This window comes from Sardina pilchardus, chromosome 12 (genome assembly GCF_963854185.1).
Source record: "Sardina pilchardus chromosome 12, fSarPil1.1, whole genome shotgun sequence".
Taxonomy (NCBI): Eukaryota; Metazoa; Chordata; class Actinopteri; order Clupeiformes; family Clupeidae; genus Sardina; species Sardina pilchardus.
In genome coordinates, this window is record NC_085005.1 from 18,299,822 (window position 1) to 18,315,136 (window position 15,315).

General features: G+C 46.2%; 1 protein-coding gene across 1 annotated transcript in view; it reads right to left on the reverse strand.

Moving 5' to 3' along the window:
* cdc42bpb (CDC42 binding protein kinase beta (DMPK-like)) overlaps positions 1-14,920 on the reverse strand; it is a 97,321-nt gene extending 82,401 nt beyond the window's left edge. The window contains exon 1 of the mRNA XM_062551456.1: positions 14,121-14,920. Coding sequence (XP_062407440.1) covers positions 14,121-14,295 — 175 coding nt within the window. The 5' untranslated portion in view covers positions 14,296-14,920. The remainder of the gene's footprint in view (positions 1-14,120) is intronic.
* Positions 14,921-15,315: the final 395 nt, after the last annotated feature.

The following is a 15,315-nucleotide window of genomic DNA, read 5'->3' on the forward strand; positions in this document are numbered from 1 at the left end:
AAGGGCTCAGATAAGCGGATGAAGGACAATGTGCCATAAACCTTCTGCTGGCCGCGCAGTTACGCATATATAACACATTACAGGCCTGCCTGCTCTAACTTTGATGCTCCTCAGATTTCCAGAACATACTGTACTCCACAGATTTATCCAAGGGATTTGTAGTACAGATGTTGCCTAGAATTTCACGTATGCTTGCGGGGCATCAATGATGCTGCAGTGTTGCTAACATGGTGACATGGCTCCATTTTCGGGCGGCTTTGGTGGCTGCCAAGACAACCCAAAATGCAACACTGGACCAATTCTGGGAGGTGTCCGACAACAAGAGTATTTGTGCTGGGACCATGAGAAGGAGTAGTTTTAGTTTGCTTTACCAATACTTTGTGCAAGTACTTGTCAAATAGCAAATTATCGTTTATGGTGCTACTGGTGCCATTATGTTGAGAAAAATTCAAGTTCAAGTCAAAGTAGCCACAGCACCATGCAATAATTTCCTGATGGCTTTATCAAGAGCCAACAACACGATTCTCTTGCCTGCTTCTTCAGGACTGCTTCTCAACATGGCTCCAGGTAACCTGAAGAAGGCTGTGCACATGGATTTCTGTTTTTAAGTATAAGCTACATCTTGTAGGCTAACACACCTCTACTAGCAATCACCACAAGGCTGGTGGTCTCTACACTCAAAACAAACAAACAAACAAACAAACAAACAAACAAACAAAGAATTGGCCTATGAACGCCATTTGTCACAGCACGTTTACGTTTAGGTCACAGGCCACAGAAATCATCATCAGTTCAGAAAACATGCAAACAATTCCAATTTGGAGCCAGGCCTGCCAGTGTCGCTCAGCAGACAGTTCTTAGGTCCAATGAACAAAACCCAAAGGGACGACAAATATCGAGCGAGAAATCAGATAACCAGAAACTGACAAGCCTCTAAACAAAAGGCAAATTGGCAGAGGAAGAAGGAAGCCTTAGAAATCAGGTAACCTGGCATTTAAGCATGACTTCAAACAGCCACTTTCTATTTCCAAGATTACTTTGATGACTGTGACGCGACCCCGACCAATATCCTCCACCTCTTACTTCACAAATGGGCCTGACAGGCACGAAGTGGCCAATTAAACATTGATGAGGGGCCCAGAGGTCTCGGCTGGGACTAGCAGGCAGCTGAGCCTTGAGTGAGTGTGTGTGTGTGTGTGTGTGTGTGTGTGTGTGTGTGTGCGCGCATGTGTGTGTTCCCTTAGGACAGTGGCAGAGGAGGTTATGGTGAGAAAAATGTATGTAATGTGTCGATGTGTGTCTGTGTGGAGGAGAGTGAGCATGTGTGTGACCATGTGTGCATGTACGTGGGTGAGAAGGGGATATACTACAGGTCAAATATTTTCTTTACTTTATATTTTTGCATACACATCAAACTGCTTTGGCAATATTATAACTAATACAGTCATGCCAATAAAGCTGATTGAATTTGAGAGAGATACTATGGCACTGGCAGAAGGGGGAGGGGTGGGTTGTAGCGGCTAGCTGACTGGTAGCAGGAGCTAAAAGCATGTAGAGCCCCGCCCAGGGTTAATCTATTATCCCGCACCAGCTGCCACGCATCTCCCACTGTCCGTCCATCTCCCTCTTTCCCCTCCCTCACCCTGCACATCTCTCTATCTCTCTCTTGCTCTTGCCCATCTCTCTCTCTCTGTCCATCCACCCATGCCCCACCATCTCTCTATCGCTCTTCCCCGCACATCTCTCTCTCTCTCTATCCATCCATCCATCTCTTTCTCTCTGTCCTTCCACCCATGCCCCACCATCTCTCTATCGCTCTTCCCCTTGCCCATCTCTCTATCTCTCTCTTGCCCATCTCTCTCTCTCGTCCTTCCACCCATGCCCCACCATCTCTCTATCGCTCTTCCCCTTGCCCATCTCTCTATCTCTCTCTTGCCCATCTCTCTCTCTCTGTCCATCTATCCATCTCTTTCTCTCTGTCCATCCACCCATGCCCCTCCATCTCTCTATCGCTCTTCCCCTTGCCCATCTCTATCTCTGTCCATCCCTCATTCTCTCTCTCGCCCACCACCCCCCCCCCCCCTTTTCTCCACCTCCACTCAAACCAACCAGCATATCCCAGCAGCCCACGCTTCCCTGTGGAGGTGGCTGCTCTCTGAACAGTTGTCTGAGGCAGGCGACACATGGCGGCACATCACGGGCAAACATATGTGGGCAATGGTGCATAGGGCAACACGAAACCTGTACCCTAACCGCTACATCGGGCAATCTGTGCTGAACCTATGCAAGTGAGACAGCACATGTAAATGTAAACTGAGTGAGATGTTAGCAGCCCTGCTAGTAGGATGTCGATGTGCCAGAATGGTCAGTTCACTTCGGCTCTTCTCCACTCTGGGAATCTGTGAGTATGTGTTTTGGCTTAAAAGGCTTGCTTGTTCATCTCTTATTGACAGAACTCCAATAACAACCTCCATTTACATAGCGCTTTGTGTTTTATCAAGGCACTCAAAGCGCTTTACAATGAAGGAGGAAGCTCACTAGCCACTACCAACGCGTAGCACAGCAGCCATTATGTACCAGAATGCTCAGAGAGAGAGAGAGAGAGAGCGAGTGAGTGAATCACACTAGTTCTCTCAAAAGAAATGTCAGTAGTCCCTTCTCAAAAGAACCACGTCAGTAGTCCCCTCTCAAAAGAACCACGTCAGTAGTCCCCTCTCAAAAGAACCACGTCAGTAGTCCCCTCTCAAAAGAACCACGTCAGTAGTCCCCCTCTCAAAAGAACCACGTCAGTAGTCCCCCTCTCAAAAGAACCACGTCAGTTGTCCCCTCTCAAAAGAACCATGTCAGCAGTCCCCCTCTCAAAAGAACCACACCAGTAGTCCCCTCTCAGAAGAACCACACCAGTAGTTCCCTCTCAAAAGGGCCAGAGACTAAAGGAGAGCCTGTGATGAGCCCAGTTCCATGTAAGGGGGTCAAGACAGGTAAGCGCTGCTCACAGCGGTCTGGATCACAGCTCAGAGACGGCTCCAGTTCAAAGACGGGCCTCCTCTGGGAGCCTCGGTAGCTCATCTCAGGAGGGTAAAGAGGAGGATATTCCCGGTGTAACGTCTTAGTCCCAGGCAAACAGACACACTGCCAGGTTAAAAGGCCCATAAAATGGGAGTGGTGGAGAAGGTTGGGTGAAGGTCTCCCCCTCCTTCAGGTAACAACTTAATAAGAGACTCCTGTCAGTAGCGTAGGTTATCTTTCCCCGGAAATATTGTACAAACTGAAGTTAAACTTGATCCCCCCCGATCCTCGTACAACCTACAGACTCAAAAGTGCTACATACACACAAAATTATCCTTATTATATTACAAATACTGCTGAATCTCAAACAGAGGAGACTGTTGGTTAGGGGCATAAGCCTATAACTCCTATACAGCACATAAAATTCTAAATCTCCACGACACAATCCCTGAAGACCCACATTTAGTCAGTCCTGTATAATTATGCAATGATGGTTAATTAATGAGGTGATTAATTCATTAATCAGTGACACCATGGCTATTAAATAATTAATGTAATGAGCCATTACCTTAGTGTGAACCGTGACCTGACCAAATTGCTGACTAACCGCAACTCTTAAAAGTCCAAAACTGTAACTGATAACATAGATCAGTTGTAGCACTAACAACAACAATAATAATAATAATAATAATAATAATAATAATACAATTATATATGTCATATAATTACATAAAAATAACACAATATGTATTCATCATTATGCTAGATGCACTCTAGGACTTCTAATGGCCCATTTGTCTGTGCAGCTCTGCGTAAACAACCCAGATATTACCAGTGCTGCATCAAGCTGAAGCAAATGTCAAAGGCATTAAATAGACTCGCAGGGATCTTAAAGTTCTGGGAGTGTCTGCTCGTTACGCTGTTTCAGAGGTGTGTGGGTGTGTGTGTGTGTGTGTGTACGTTTGAGAAACTCCATATTCACTTGGCTGTCTCAATTGACACAGACAAGCTCTAAAAAAAAAACACAGCAAAAAAAAAACTCAACTTCATTTTGAACAACTTCCTTAAACTGAGAGTAGTGAGTTTCAGTTTCTTGTCTTGTGTGTTAAGTGCGGTTTGCGGTTAGTGTGAAGTGAAAGGTCATAACCTAGTGTGGGTCTGAACATGACCACGAAGTCGTTCCCTAACAGCAGTTGAAGAAGAGACACAGACATGAGACATTTTACTGCGGTTATTAGGCTTATGAAAATGAGCAAGATAATCATTAAAATGCACAGGACTGGTCTCGGGGAGCATTATGGTCAAGGAGAAATGACCTGAACTCGTTGAAGATGCAGTCCTGAGGTCCATGTGCTCTACATGAGTGTGACAGTGTTCTTTGTGGAGAAGCCTAATTTAGGTGAGGCATCTGTGACGTTTTGATGCCTCGCAGTCTCACAACCAGCAATTTCCACAATGTCTGCGACGAACAGTAAGAACATGGCATAAGGATTGTGACACATCTGTTTAAAGACTGTTCACATATTAACTTCTGACCAATGCATTCCCTTTCCATGGAAGGGGGTGAGTGTGAAATTTGACAGATGCTTACTTAATGTTCGGAGGAAAAATAGTGTGGATGGTCAAGTCTATTTTCACATGGCACTGGGGCCCACCATGGACTAAGTTAAATACCTGAGCAACTAAGCACCATAACAGACAGTCGAAGGTTCAAAGGCCTAGAAGGTGCTTTGATGATGTGTTTTAGCCTTTAGCCTGGTCTTGATCAGCAAAAATAATGCAAGGTGTTCTGTTCATGAAAATGTTGGTAACGCAATCCCAGGATATGATGTTACTGCTTCATCTTTCACACCATGGTTAGAAGTCCTGGTTATTTGCAAATGCAAATAATACAGTTGCTGCGGGTTAACAATGCATCATTGTAATCCCATCTCCCCATTACACAATCAATATTCCTATTACTGAAATGCCTCCCTCTGATCTATATTTATGGATAACCCTCACTGATAAGCCACGCTGACCATTCAAGACAGAAACACAAACCCAGACCCTCGGGGGGGAACATGGCTGAGTGTTGAAATTCCTCTCCGGCCAGATTGATGGTCTCCTGCTCAACAGGCCTCGTCAAGGTCACATTCTTGGAGCACTCGCCATTCCACCAAATGACACTGGCAACATAGATAGCCAGCTGGAAAACTCTCTAGGCAAGACAGGGGACTGGTTGTTTGGTGATTGACCATTTAGAGTGACCCAGGTTAAATGTTGCAAGCAGCAGGGGTGAGGGTGGCTAACCTGATATGAATCAGACAAAAACATATATATTTTTAAAAGAAATATGCAGCTACGGCACTCATAGTCCACTTAAAAGGCTTAAAAGGGAAGAGAAAACAGAGGTGGGGTGGGGTCCACCCAGTACTGAACTAAGAACCAACACAAGATTGCATAAACTTGACACGGTCAGAGTCAAAGAAGTAAGAACACAACAGTTATAAGCTATTACACATTTCTATTAAAAAAGACACTAGCAGGCACATTAACACTTTTAAGTATGTGTTATCCCAGAGTATCCTTCCAATCACCTTTAGGTGCAGTTACAAGCACAGAGTCAGAAGAAATATTGCCTATCGTATATTGTATATCACGATAATGAGAGAATCATAATTATGCTTTTGCATATGCAGTTATCAAATGTCAATGTTGATTTTAACATAAAATGAGGACAGATTCCATTGGCAGGTTGCTGAACATTTATACAGCATGCTTGTCTGTGAAGTACACATAATTCCAAGCGATTCCGCGGGGGCACAAGGTATGACAGAGACCCCACTGTCACAGGCGCACGGCCTAGCCGTGCCATGCTCATTGCTCACGGTCACTCACATACCCGCTGCCAGAGCGGTGGTGGCACTTGTGAGGAGAACGCCAGAGGCCCAAACAGCTAATCTGTGTCATGCCTGCGGCCTAGCGCCTATGAGCGGAGAAGAGGACGAGGGGGGGGGGGGCGGGGGTAGAGAGAGGGGTGAGGTGGGGAGGCCCAGGGGAGAGGAGAGGGCCGCCCACACATGCCTGCTGTCGAGGTGGGGGGGTGTATAGAGAATCGGGTGGGGTTGGAGAGGAGGAGGAGGAGGAGGAGGAGAGGGAGGGAGAGGGAGGATATTAGTAAGAATGGCTGGAATTTTCTCTGGCCGAGCCGTTGCTGCGAGTCAGGTGACTCCAGCTCCCAGGGGGACCTCGGAACACAATGTGTCATCCATCGACGGCCAAAAAAAAAAAAGAAATCGAAACAAAAATAAAAGTTGGTACACATCCAAGATGGTTAACACGGAACAGCATTTTCATAGATCAAGTCCATGATATCAACACAAAAGGCTGGAGGGGAAGGCAAGGCACTTTTGACATGGAGGCAGGCTAGCATCACACATTTCACAAGAGCGGTGTTGACAGAAGCCGTTCGTTTAGCAAAAGGCATTCCAAGCACAAGCCCTGTCCTGACTATCTGGTCTGTGTGTGCATGTTCTCCACAAGAGAGAAAGAGAGAGTATGTGTATGTGTGTGTGTGTGTGTGTGTGTGTGTGTGTGTGTGTGTTCTTGGAGTATGCCATGATCCTGGAAGGCCTGGCTGTACTGTCTCCCGGGGGGGAGAGGAGGGGGGGGGGGGGGCACTATGCCCGCCTCACACCATTAGCACGGTGAGCACAAACACCAGTGAGGGAGTGATCGTGTGTGTGTGTCTCTGTGTGTGTGTGTGTGTCTCTCTCTCTCTGTGTGTGTGTGTGTGTGTGTGTGTGTGTATGTGAGTGTTCTGGAAAGGGAGTGTGCCTGTGCATGAGTGCGAGAGAGAGAGAGAGAGTCTGTGTGTGGGTGTGTGTGGGTGTGTGTGTGTGTGTGGGGGGGGTTATGCCAGACATCTCCCGTGTAATATGAGAGGCTGAGTAAGCACGGAATCCTCCTGAAGAGTAAACCGTTACACAGCAACTCCAGGAGGAGACAACTATTCTACAACCTCTCGGTTCGTTTTAACCTGTAGCAGCCCAAGGCCATATTTTTCCCCCTCTAAAAACCAAATGATGGGAGATATTATATGGGGGAAAACGGCATTCCAGAGAAATCTTCAGGGCACTAAATTAGCTTGTGACATCCCTGTCACTGTGGCCCCTTAGGTGTGGCCTTCAGAGAGAGGGTGAGGCTGCTGCTGGTCCATTGCTGGCATTCTTCTCCCATTCCGTGTAGCAGCAGAACCCGAGCGCTTTCGCTGACTGCGGCCGACCAGGGCGGTTTGTTTACACCAAACATATGCAAACAGCGCGTGTTGTACCAGTATTCCGTGTACTTTCGCCTTGGACCGTGGCCAAAGTGGATCACGCCAAACAAACATTAACGTTTCCAACAGGGCATTTCTGGGCATGGGTGGGCGGGCGGGCGGACACAAACACTCCCCTTGCCCGCCAATGACAGTAGTGCAGTGTGCACTGGTGAACGTTTTTGATCATTAGGCTAAAATATCAGTGTGAGTATAATAATAATAATAATAATAATAATGAAAATACAGCAGCGTTCAACAGGAACTTCATGTTCTGCGCTCTCTAATAAAGTGCAAGCAATACAAAAGCATCCCAGTCAAATGCGGATGAGGAAGGGAAAGTAACACTCTGGCTGCATCATTTACCTGTCAAATTATAAGTGCACACACACACACACACACACACACACACAGAGAGAGAGATCACAGAGAGTAAGTAGGTACTTTTAGTCATTTATGTTGAAGAAAGTGTCATTCATTTCCTCCAGAATAAACGGACAAGGAAATCAAGACATAACATCACTGTTAGCAGTGATTAGACAATATACACAAGTTACACAACAAGACGAGAGCTGTTACATCTTTCATGTATATTCATAACTGAAAGCTGCCAAAATTCATTCTAAAAAAAGTTAAAGTTGAGTAACTGCATTCTGCCCTGGTTGGTGGAGAACAAAAGTAACTCAACCCTTGCGTGAGACACAGACATGTATCCATTTTTTTCCTCGGGGCCCTGATGTTTAAGGCCTCAAGCAGGCACAACATTTTACCACTAACTAATCATTCTCGACTGTGTTACATATGTCCGGGTGAACATGGCGTGTCGAATTCAAAATAGCCCTTCTAATTATCATTGTTTATTCTACTGGTATGCTGGTACAGTATGCTAAGCTATGCTATGCTACACTACGCCTGCAATTTCTGCTTCCCTACAGATGTAGCACATGGAAACTGTAGTTCTTCAGAAAACACAGGAGCAGGGCTCAAAATTAACTTTTTACAAATCTAAATTTATAGCAGCCACAAAAAAACCCCCAAAATGATCCATCATTATTTCAATGGTTTGATTATTATTTTGTGTCTGAAATCTACCGTCTTCTTTTCATATTTCACCAGCAACTGGGCTGGTAGCTGATGCTAATTTTGGCCCCTGCATTAGAGGCATTCTTTCACACAACACAATGGAGCTGTGCTAATGTTGTTTCAGTATTGGCAGCAAGGTATGGTATGGTATAACATCAAATTCATAATTTTGGCTATTGTGACAATGCTATAGTAGGCTACGGAACACTAAAACCAAATTTGTATCGTCATGACACTTGATGCTGTATGCTACACTACGCTATGCTATGCTAAGCCAGCATTAGCTCCCCCAAGCCTTTCTGTTCCTGTGCAGATGTGGTACATGGTGCGCTGTTGCCATGCAGAGAACAATGGTGGCATTCCTTTCACGCAGCACAATAGAGCATTCTGAAGAGTAAGCAACCTTCTAAAGGAGTTAAGTTTTAATAGCGTCTCCTCTCCCCTGGATCTCTCCGTTAATGAGGATGGTAGCAATATGCAGCCGTGTTATTACAGGGCGGGGAACAGGCTTGAGCAGGCTGTTAAAACAGCATGTGATAAGATCTCAACACATAAGCACTCAAAGCTCCGGCAGATAAAGGGGCATTGTGATTCAATTAATGACTTCATGTAGCAAAAGTAAACATATAAATAAATAAATGAAATTAATTAATTAATGAATAAATAAGACAATATAAGCCTGACCTACATTATATTAAGCCCATGTAAGCTTGGGTATGTTTCATTACAACTTACACTTGCTTGAGCTTCATGTTAGCGCTAGACAACGTGCTCAAACTGTGGTGTGTGTACACCCACATTGGTCCAGCTGTTTGAGAAAGAAGGGAATTCCACCAAGTTGTTTGCGTAAGGGTGTGCCATATGTTTAGACTACATAAACATGTTTTTTACGCTCTGCCAAGCGATATGGAGCAAGTAAAGGAGTGAAAAACCTTTTGTTATGTCAGTGTGTGTGTGGGGTGTGAGTGTGTGTGTGTGTGTTTGTGTGTATCTGCTAGAGAGGGAGTGTGTAGAAGCACATGTATGACAACATGAAAACTGCAGGAGAGCGAGATTCATTCTTTTATGTGCAAATCCAAGAAAGCCAATGATAGCTTTTGAGTGGGGCTAGAGGTTAAATCAGAGGTGTGTGACCTACCATGTATTGGTTCTACTTGTGCACTAAAATAGTTGATTTTGCCAACCAGCTGATCTACTACTATTAGCAGTAAAACAGTAAATTAGCTGGTTTAGTGAACGGTTGGAAGTGGAACACACATATGGCAGGACTTCTACATTCTAAAGATGGGCTCCAGTGAACGGCACTGGTGGGCGTGGGGTGAGGGTTTGGCGGGGTTGGGGGTTGGTGGGGCAGAGCAGAGCAGGGCAGGGCACGCTGCCTCCGGGCCTAGTAGGGCCGCTCAGCGGCGGCTGGCTTGCTAGCGCTGGGGCTTTGATGTGGGTGAGACTGGCACAGATAAACAAGCTCTGATCCCGAGGGTGCTCGCCTGGCGGAGAGGAGAGCAGAGCAGAGCAGAGAGCTGCTGTTCTACTTACCAAAGCCCCCGCTGCCGCCGCCACCGCACCAGAGAGACGACTAGCGCTTCCCGCTCCCACTGCCTCTTTAGCGTTGTCCTTCCTTTGCAACATCCTGCATGCCTACAACTTCACTCTCTCATCGGGTGTGAGAGTCTCTTTTCCTTTTCTTCAACATCCATTTTTCCCTACATCCCTCAGTGCTACCCACTCTCTCCCTCTCCCTCCCTCTCTAAGCCTATCCCTTCTTTCCTCCCTCCCCCTTCTCTCGCTCACTCTTTTGCTCCCGATCTCTCTCTCACACACTCACACACACACACACACACATACACTCACAGTCTCTCCTTCCCTAGCAACATCTACATTCTCCCCCTGCCCTTTACAAACAGGTCAGGGTGGGGTTATATAGACAGGAATACTCTCTCACTCACCCTCTACCCCTGTCTCTCCATCTACCTCTGCCTCTCTCCCTAGGCCATGTAAGGTCCTGTTGATGGGTAAACAATCATAAACTAGACCATGTTTTAAACTGGTGCAGCAGCAGCCTCCCTCCATCAAGGCCCTTCTACATGTGCACACACACACACACACACACACGATAGGGAGCACGACACTAAGCTGCTTACCTTTGTTGTGAACCACACAAACACAGTCAGCACAATGCAGCATGGAGCGACAAGGAAGGGGGACCCTGGCAAGCATCACACAGCTGGGGTTAGGCTGGGTGGTTCGCCTGGCTGATGACATGCACTACACTACACTGCACTGCACTGCGCAGCGCGGCGTAGTGTAGTGTAGTAGAGCGGAGCCAAGCTGAGCTGAGCTAGAGGGCTAAAGCCCCGTGTAGCCGGCGAATTAATCTACTCGAGCATTCACAACGTGACCTCGCGCAGCTTTAACACCAGGAAGGCCTCCAGCCAATGCCATCTGAACAGGATGATGGTGGTGGTGGAGGAGGACAGAGAGGGTGGTGTGCTGGCTGGGGAGTGGGCACCGTGTGGGGGATAGATGGAGCAGGTCAGTGACACATAGTCGAAACTTCTTACAGGAGCCAGAGGATGGAGGAGCAAATGCTAAGTTTTCCAGTCGTCTACATAGGACCTGCCTAATCCCTTCTGTGAGGTCTTTTGCCACGCCCTTATGTCGAGGAGGACACACAGACAGACACACACACACACACACACACAGGTCCATCTAATGCCTGGCAACAAAACAAGCCCCGGGGCCAACGTTTACTGCTTGGGGCCTGCAGGAATCTGTTCCCTCCTGGAGTTGAGCAATATAACAGCGGATCAAAGCTGATTCCAAGAGGGACGTAGGCCAAATCAGACCACGATACACTGCACATTCTGTGAAGTTTAGAGATAGCATCGGCGATTCTAAGCAATTTCTAACCCACGACACTTTTTGTACAATCAGTGAACATCTTCTCATGATCCGTCAGCTCTCCATTCTCCATAACAGTGCACTGTAAAGAAAAACGGTTTAAGCACACAGCCATGGCTCCATGAGCTGGAAACAAATAAAAAGTGGAGCAAGCCTGTCCCCCAAAACATAATGAGGGACGGAGGACATGGAAGGAGATCGGTGAGTTCACTCTCTGGTGTTTGGTTCATATATCAACAGACGAGCCAGATTGTGCATTTCTAATGGGTACATGGGGATCATTGCATAGCTTGAGTAGACTATAAGAGGGCTTTCCTATGTGTGAGCCTGTCGTTGTCAACTTTGTCCAGCTATGATCGTAGACTATGAACTAGAAAAGCACTCCGAGAGCGCAGGCCTCCACCAAGCGAGAACATAACCGCTTCCTGGATCCAGGATAAGCGGATATGGATCACTCCCCAAATGTAATCTTCCTTGGGTCATTTCAGACCTTTCCTGAAAATGTCATCGGAATCCATCCATAACTTTTTGAGTTATCTTGCGAACAGACAAACAAACCCCGATGAAAACATAACCTTCTTAGCGGAGGTAACCAGCCCTATCTGTTGAAGATCTTAGACGTTTCACAAACTGCAGTAGTGCCTTCAAAAACCTGCTGCGACTCAATGGTAACCCATGTAATTACAGGACATAGGCATGCAAGCTTGGAGTGATTGACTGAACTTGCTGAACTATTCAATACCGGAGGGCGAGACTCCCGTCAATACGTCTGTCAAAGATAATGAGGAGAAATTCACTGCAGGGGCTTTTTTTCCATAGCGCACAAGCACCGACCCACACACACACACACTCAAAAAGTGTAGAATGACATTTGCTGTGATAGCTTGAACGGATGTGGGTGGTGAGCCGTGCCGTGCCGTTTCGTGCTTCCTACCTACTAGAGAGAAAAAGGAACGATACCTCTCCAGATGGTGATGAAGGAGTTGTGAAGAGACTCCACCACCCTCGCCTAATCGTTATGGCATAAAGAAAGCTCATCTTCTCACCTGAGCCATTTTGGGTGACAAGTTTTGCAACAAATCTGACTACATCTCCTTCACTAAATGAGAGTGTGGTTAAATCGAGCAATTTATGTCAAAGCCTGACAATGCTATAAAGCATATTTGCTGTGCATATGTAAGACTATAGAACAAGTGAAAACTGCAAATAAAAACACAAACACAGTAAAATGCTACTAGTAAAAAGATGCAATGTCCAATGTGTAGAGATGGCCATGATTCAATTACCAACAAAACATCCAAGTTAATGAGCTGGCAGCATACTCTGTTTTTTTCTCATCTGGGGTACAGAATTCCCAGGTCATATCCATGAGGTTATAAGCTCATGTTGGGCATCCTTGGAAGGTTTTATATTTGAAAAAGTCTACAACTACTACTACTACTACTAGCAGATGACACTGATATTTACCGCTCCCATCCCCACAGCCCACAGAGGTGGAAGGTAGGTGTGCGAGTCTGTGTGTGTGTGTGTGTGGGGGGGGGGGTGTCGATGAATACGCAGGTTATGAGAGGGCAGTATGGACCGACCGTCTTGGCAAGAAGGCATCTACTTAGGACGGGTCCGTTGAGGACAGCGACGCTCTTTTCGGGTGCAGACACACAAGGTTGTAATCTCATTACTGACGTCAAAGAAACAGCCAGGCAAGAGAATCCTCTCATTATGCTGTGCGAGTGTGGCCAAAAAACTCAGGGGCGAGACCAAAAAAAAAGTTAGAGTGAGAGGGTAGCTGTCAATCCTCTCGCTTCAAGAACAGGGATGTGGTTGTTAGGACATTCCATTCCATGCGTCCTGCCCACGTTCCACCGTACTGCCAGAATGGCAAGGAGTGCCTTCGGGAAATAGAAGGACTTGGCTGTCTTTTTTATCTGTGCTCTTTAACACCCAAACCTTTCCTACGTGCCGCCAGTACTAACGCCGTGTGTAAAGTAGACTCAAGCGTGTGTTAATCATTTACCAATTGAGCACAAGAACAATCTATTTGTGTTCGGACGTGGTCTTATTCAAACAGGGCCATTTACTACCCCGACCTCACCTATTGAAGATAGAGGCCACATTTACGCTTCTAGGAGACATTCAACTAGCGTTGTTGGTTGAGTGACGGACAAATGCATTGTCCGCAGACGTTATCACCCAAAAATGAACCATCATGACCATAACTGTCCATAATGTTGCACCTTATTGGACACCCTTGTGTGAAACACTCGCAAAGTAGTGACGTTAATGCTGGAACAGGGAATTGAACATTGACCTGGCAAACAAAACCTCAGAGTTCGTGATCTTATCCGACTGCACTGACTAAACCACAGACACATCTTGCATTCTCAAGGAAACTGTTTAAAGGACAGCAATTGACATGTTTTTGGACTCAGCAACTTATTCCATAACAGTTATACCAACAATACATACTCTGTTCTAAGAAATTAACATATTGAGTGAAGTAAAAGGACATTCACAACATCTATTGCACTCGAATTAACCAATGCGGGCCTTGTGTTCGAGGTTAAATGGTTAATGTGTGCCAACACATTGAAAAAAGTATCAAGTGGACCACCTAACTTGATTGCTTTGCTCAATTGTCGTGTGCCAGTTCTATTCAACGCACGCTAGCGTGAGCGTGAGTTAGCTCCCTTCGATTAGCTTGCTGGCTATGCTAGATTTCCCATGATAAGAGGATAACTGGCTAGCACGGGGATGGAAATGACTTGCGAATAAGTGTGTCATCAGAGGATAATGCCACATAAAAGCTGGGAGTTGTTCATAAACTTACCCCATTCCAAGAATTCCGTCACGTGCTTCTCCCGTTTTAAGGGGGAATTGGTGCATTCGTTGTACAAACATATTAAAATATCCAGAAGGGTTTCGACGCTGAGTGAACTTGCATTCTTTTGGTGACCATCCAACAGCAACTGCTCCAACTTCTTCAGGCGCACCTTCGCAGACATTTTCTTAACAATTAGCTAGCACGTTGGCTACCACTCCCTGCGCCCGAAAAAATGCTACCCGTGTTGGTAATAGAGGAGATTAACGTTTCCCTGCACCCTTTCGGCGCAGCCAAAAAATAAAGAGTAATTTGGCAGATGTGGAGCACTGAAGTTCCAGACTCCAACTTGCTAGCTAGCCTAAAGCTAGCTAGCTAGCAAAATAACCCCAACATTATATTTTTCTAATGTTAGTGGACTATTTAATCTCGGCCTGTAGTTACTGGCGTCGCCACTTTGCTCCCGTCTCTCAGATTCGAGGCCCAGTCGGTCCCATTTGCTTTAATCCTGACAAATCTGTACTTTCCACTTAACGTTAGAAAATGGGATGTCGTTTTCCCCCGTCGAATCTCAGGTTGACCGGCCGCCCATTCTCTCATCTGCTAGACCATCAACCTCCTCGCATGCCAAGGATAAGTCAAGAAATAGTCTAAAACTAAGGAAACGAGTCCACAAAAAAATTGGGAGTGGCAGTTTTTTCGTAGGTGAATCCCTCTGTGCTAGTTTGAACTAGCCGGTGTGGTTCTCTCTGCAGCCGAATATGGCTGAAATCGTGTCCAGCCTTGTCTCGTTCGCTGCAAAGAATCGCAGACCTGGAACGACGGCGCACCGCCCACCAACACCGGAAACGCTATGGATTGGTGACGTCATCGCTTGATTGACAGATACTGGGAGCAAGCTGGCACTGACCTCACCAGTGGACTGACACACTCATCGCCACTCGTCACATTCTCGGCCCTCCGCTGGGAATGTAATTGTTTACATTCCCGATTGCGTTTAAATCTGAAAAGCCAGCCGTGAAAGCTCCAACTGTTACTTGTTGTAATGGAAAGACCATTGCTTTCTTTAGTCCAAAGTCTCATCAGTTCCCAAATTGAGTGATGATTTATGACTAACTGATAGGTCTAAACAGAATATGCCACCCTAGACCTAAACAACTTCCAGCATGATGCAAACTCTGTTACAGTAGCCTGTGGAACCTTA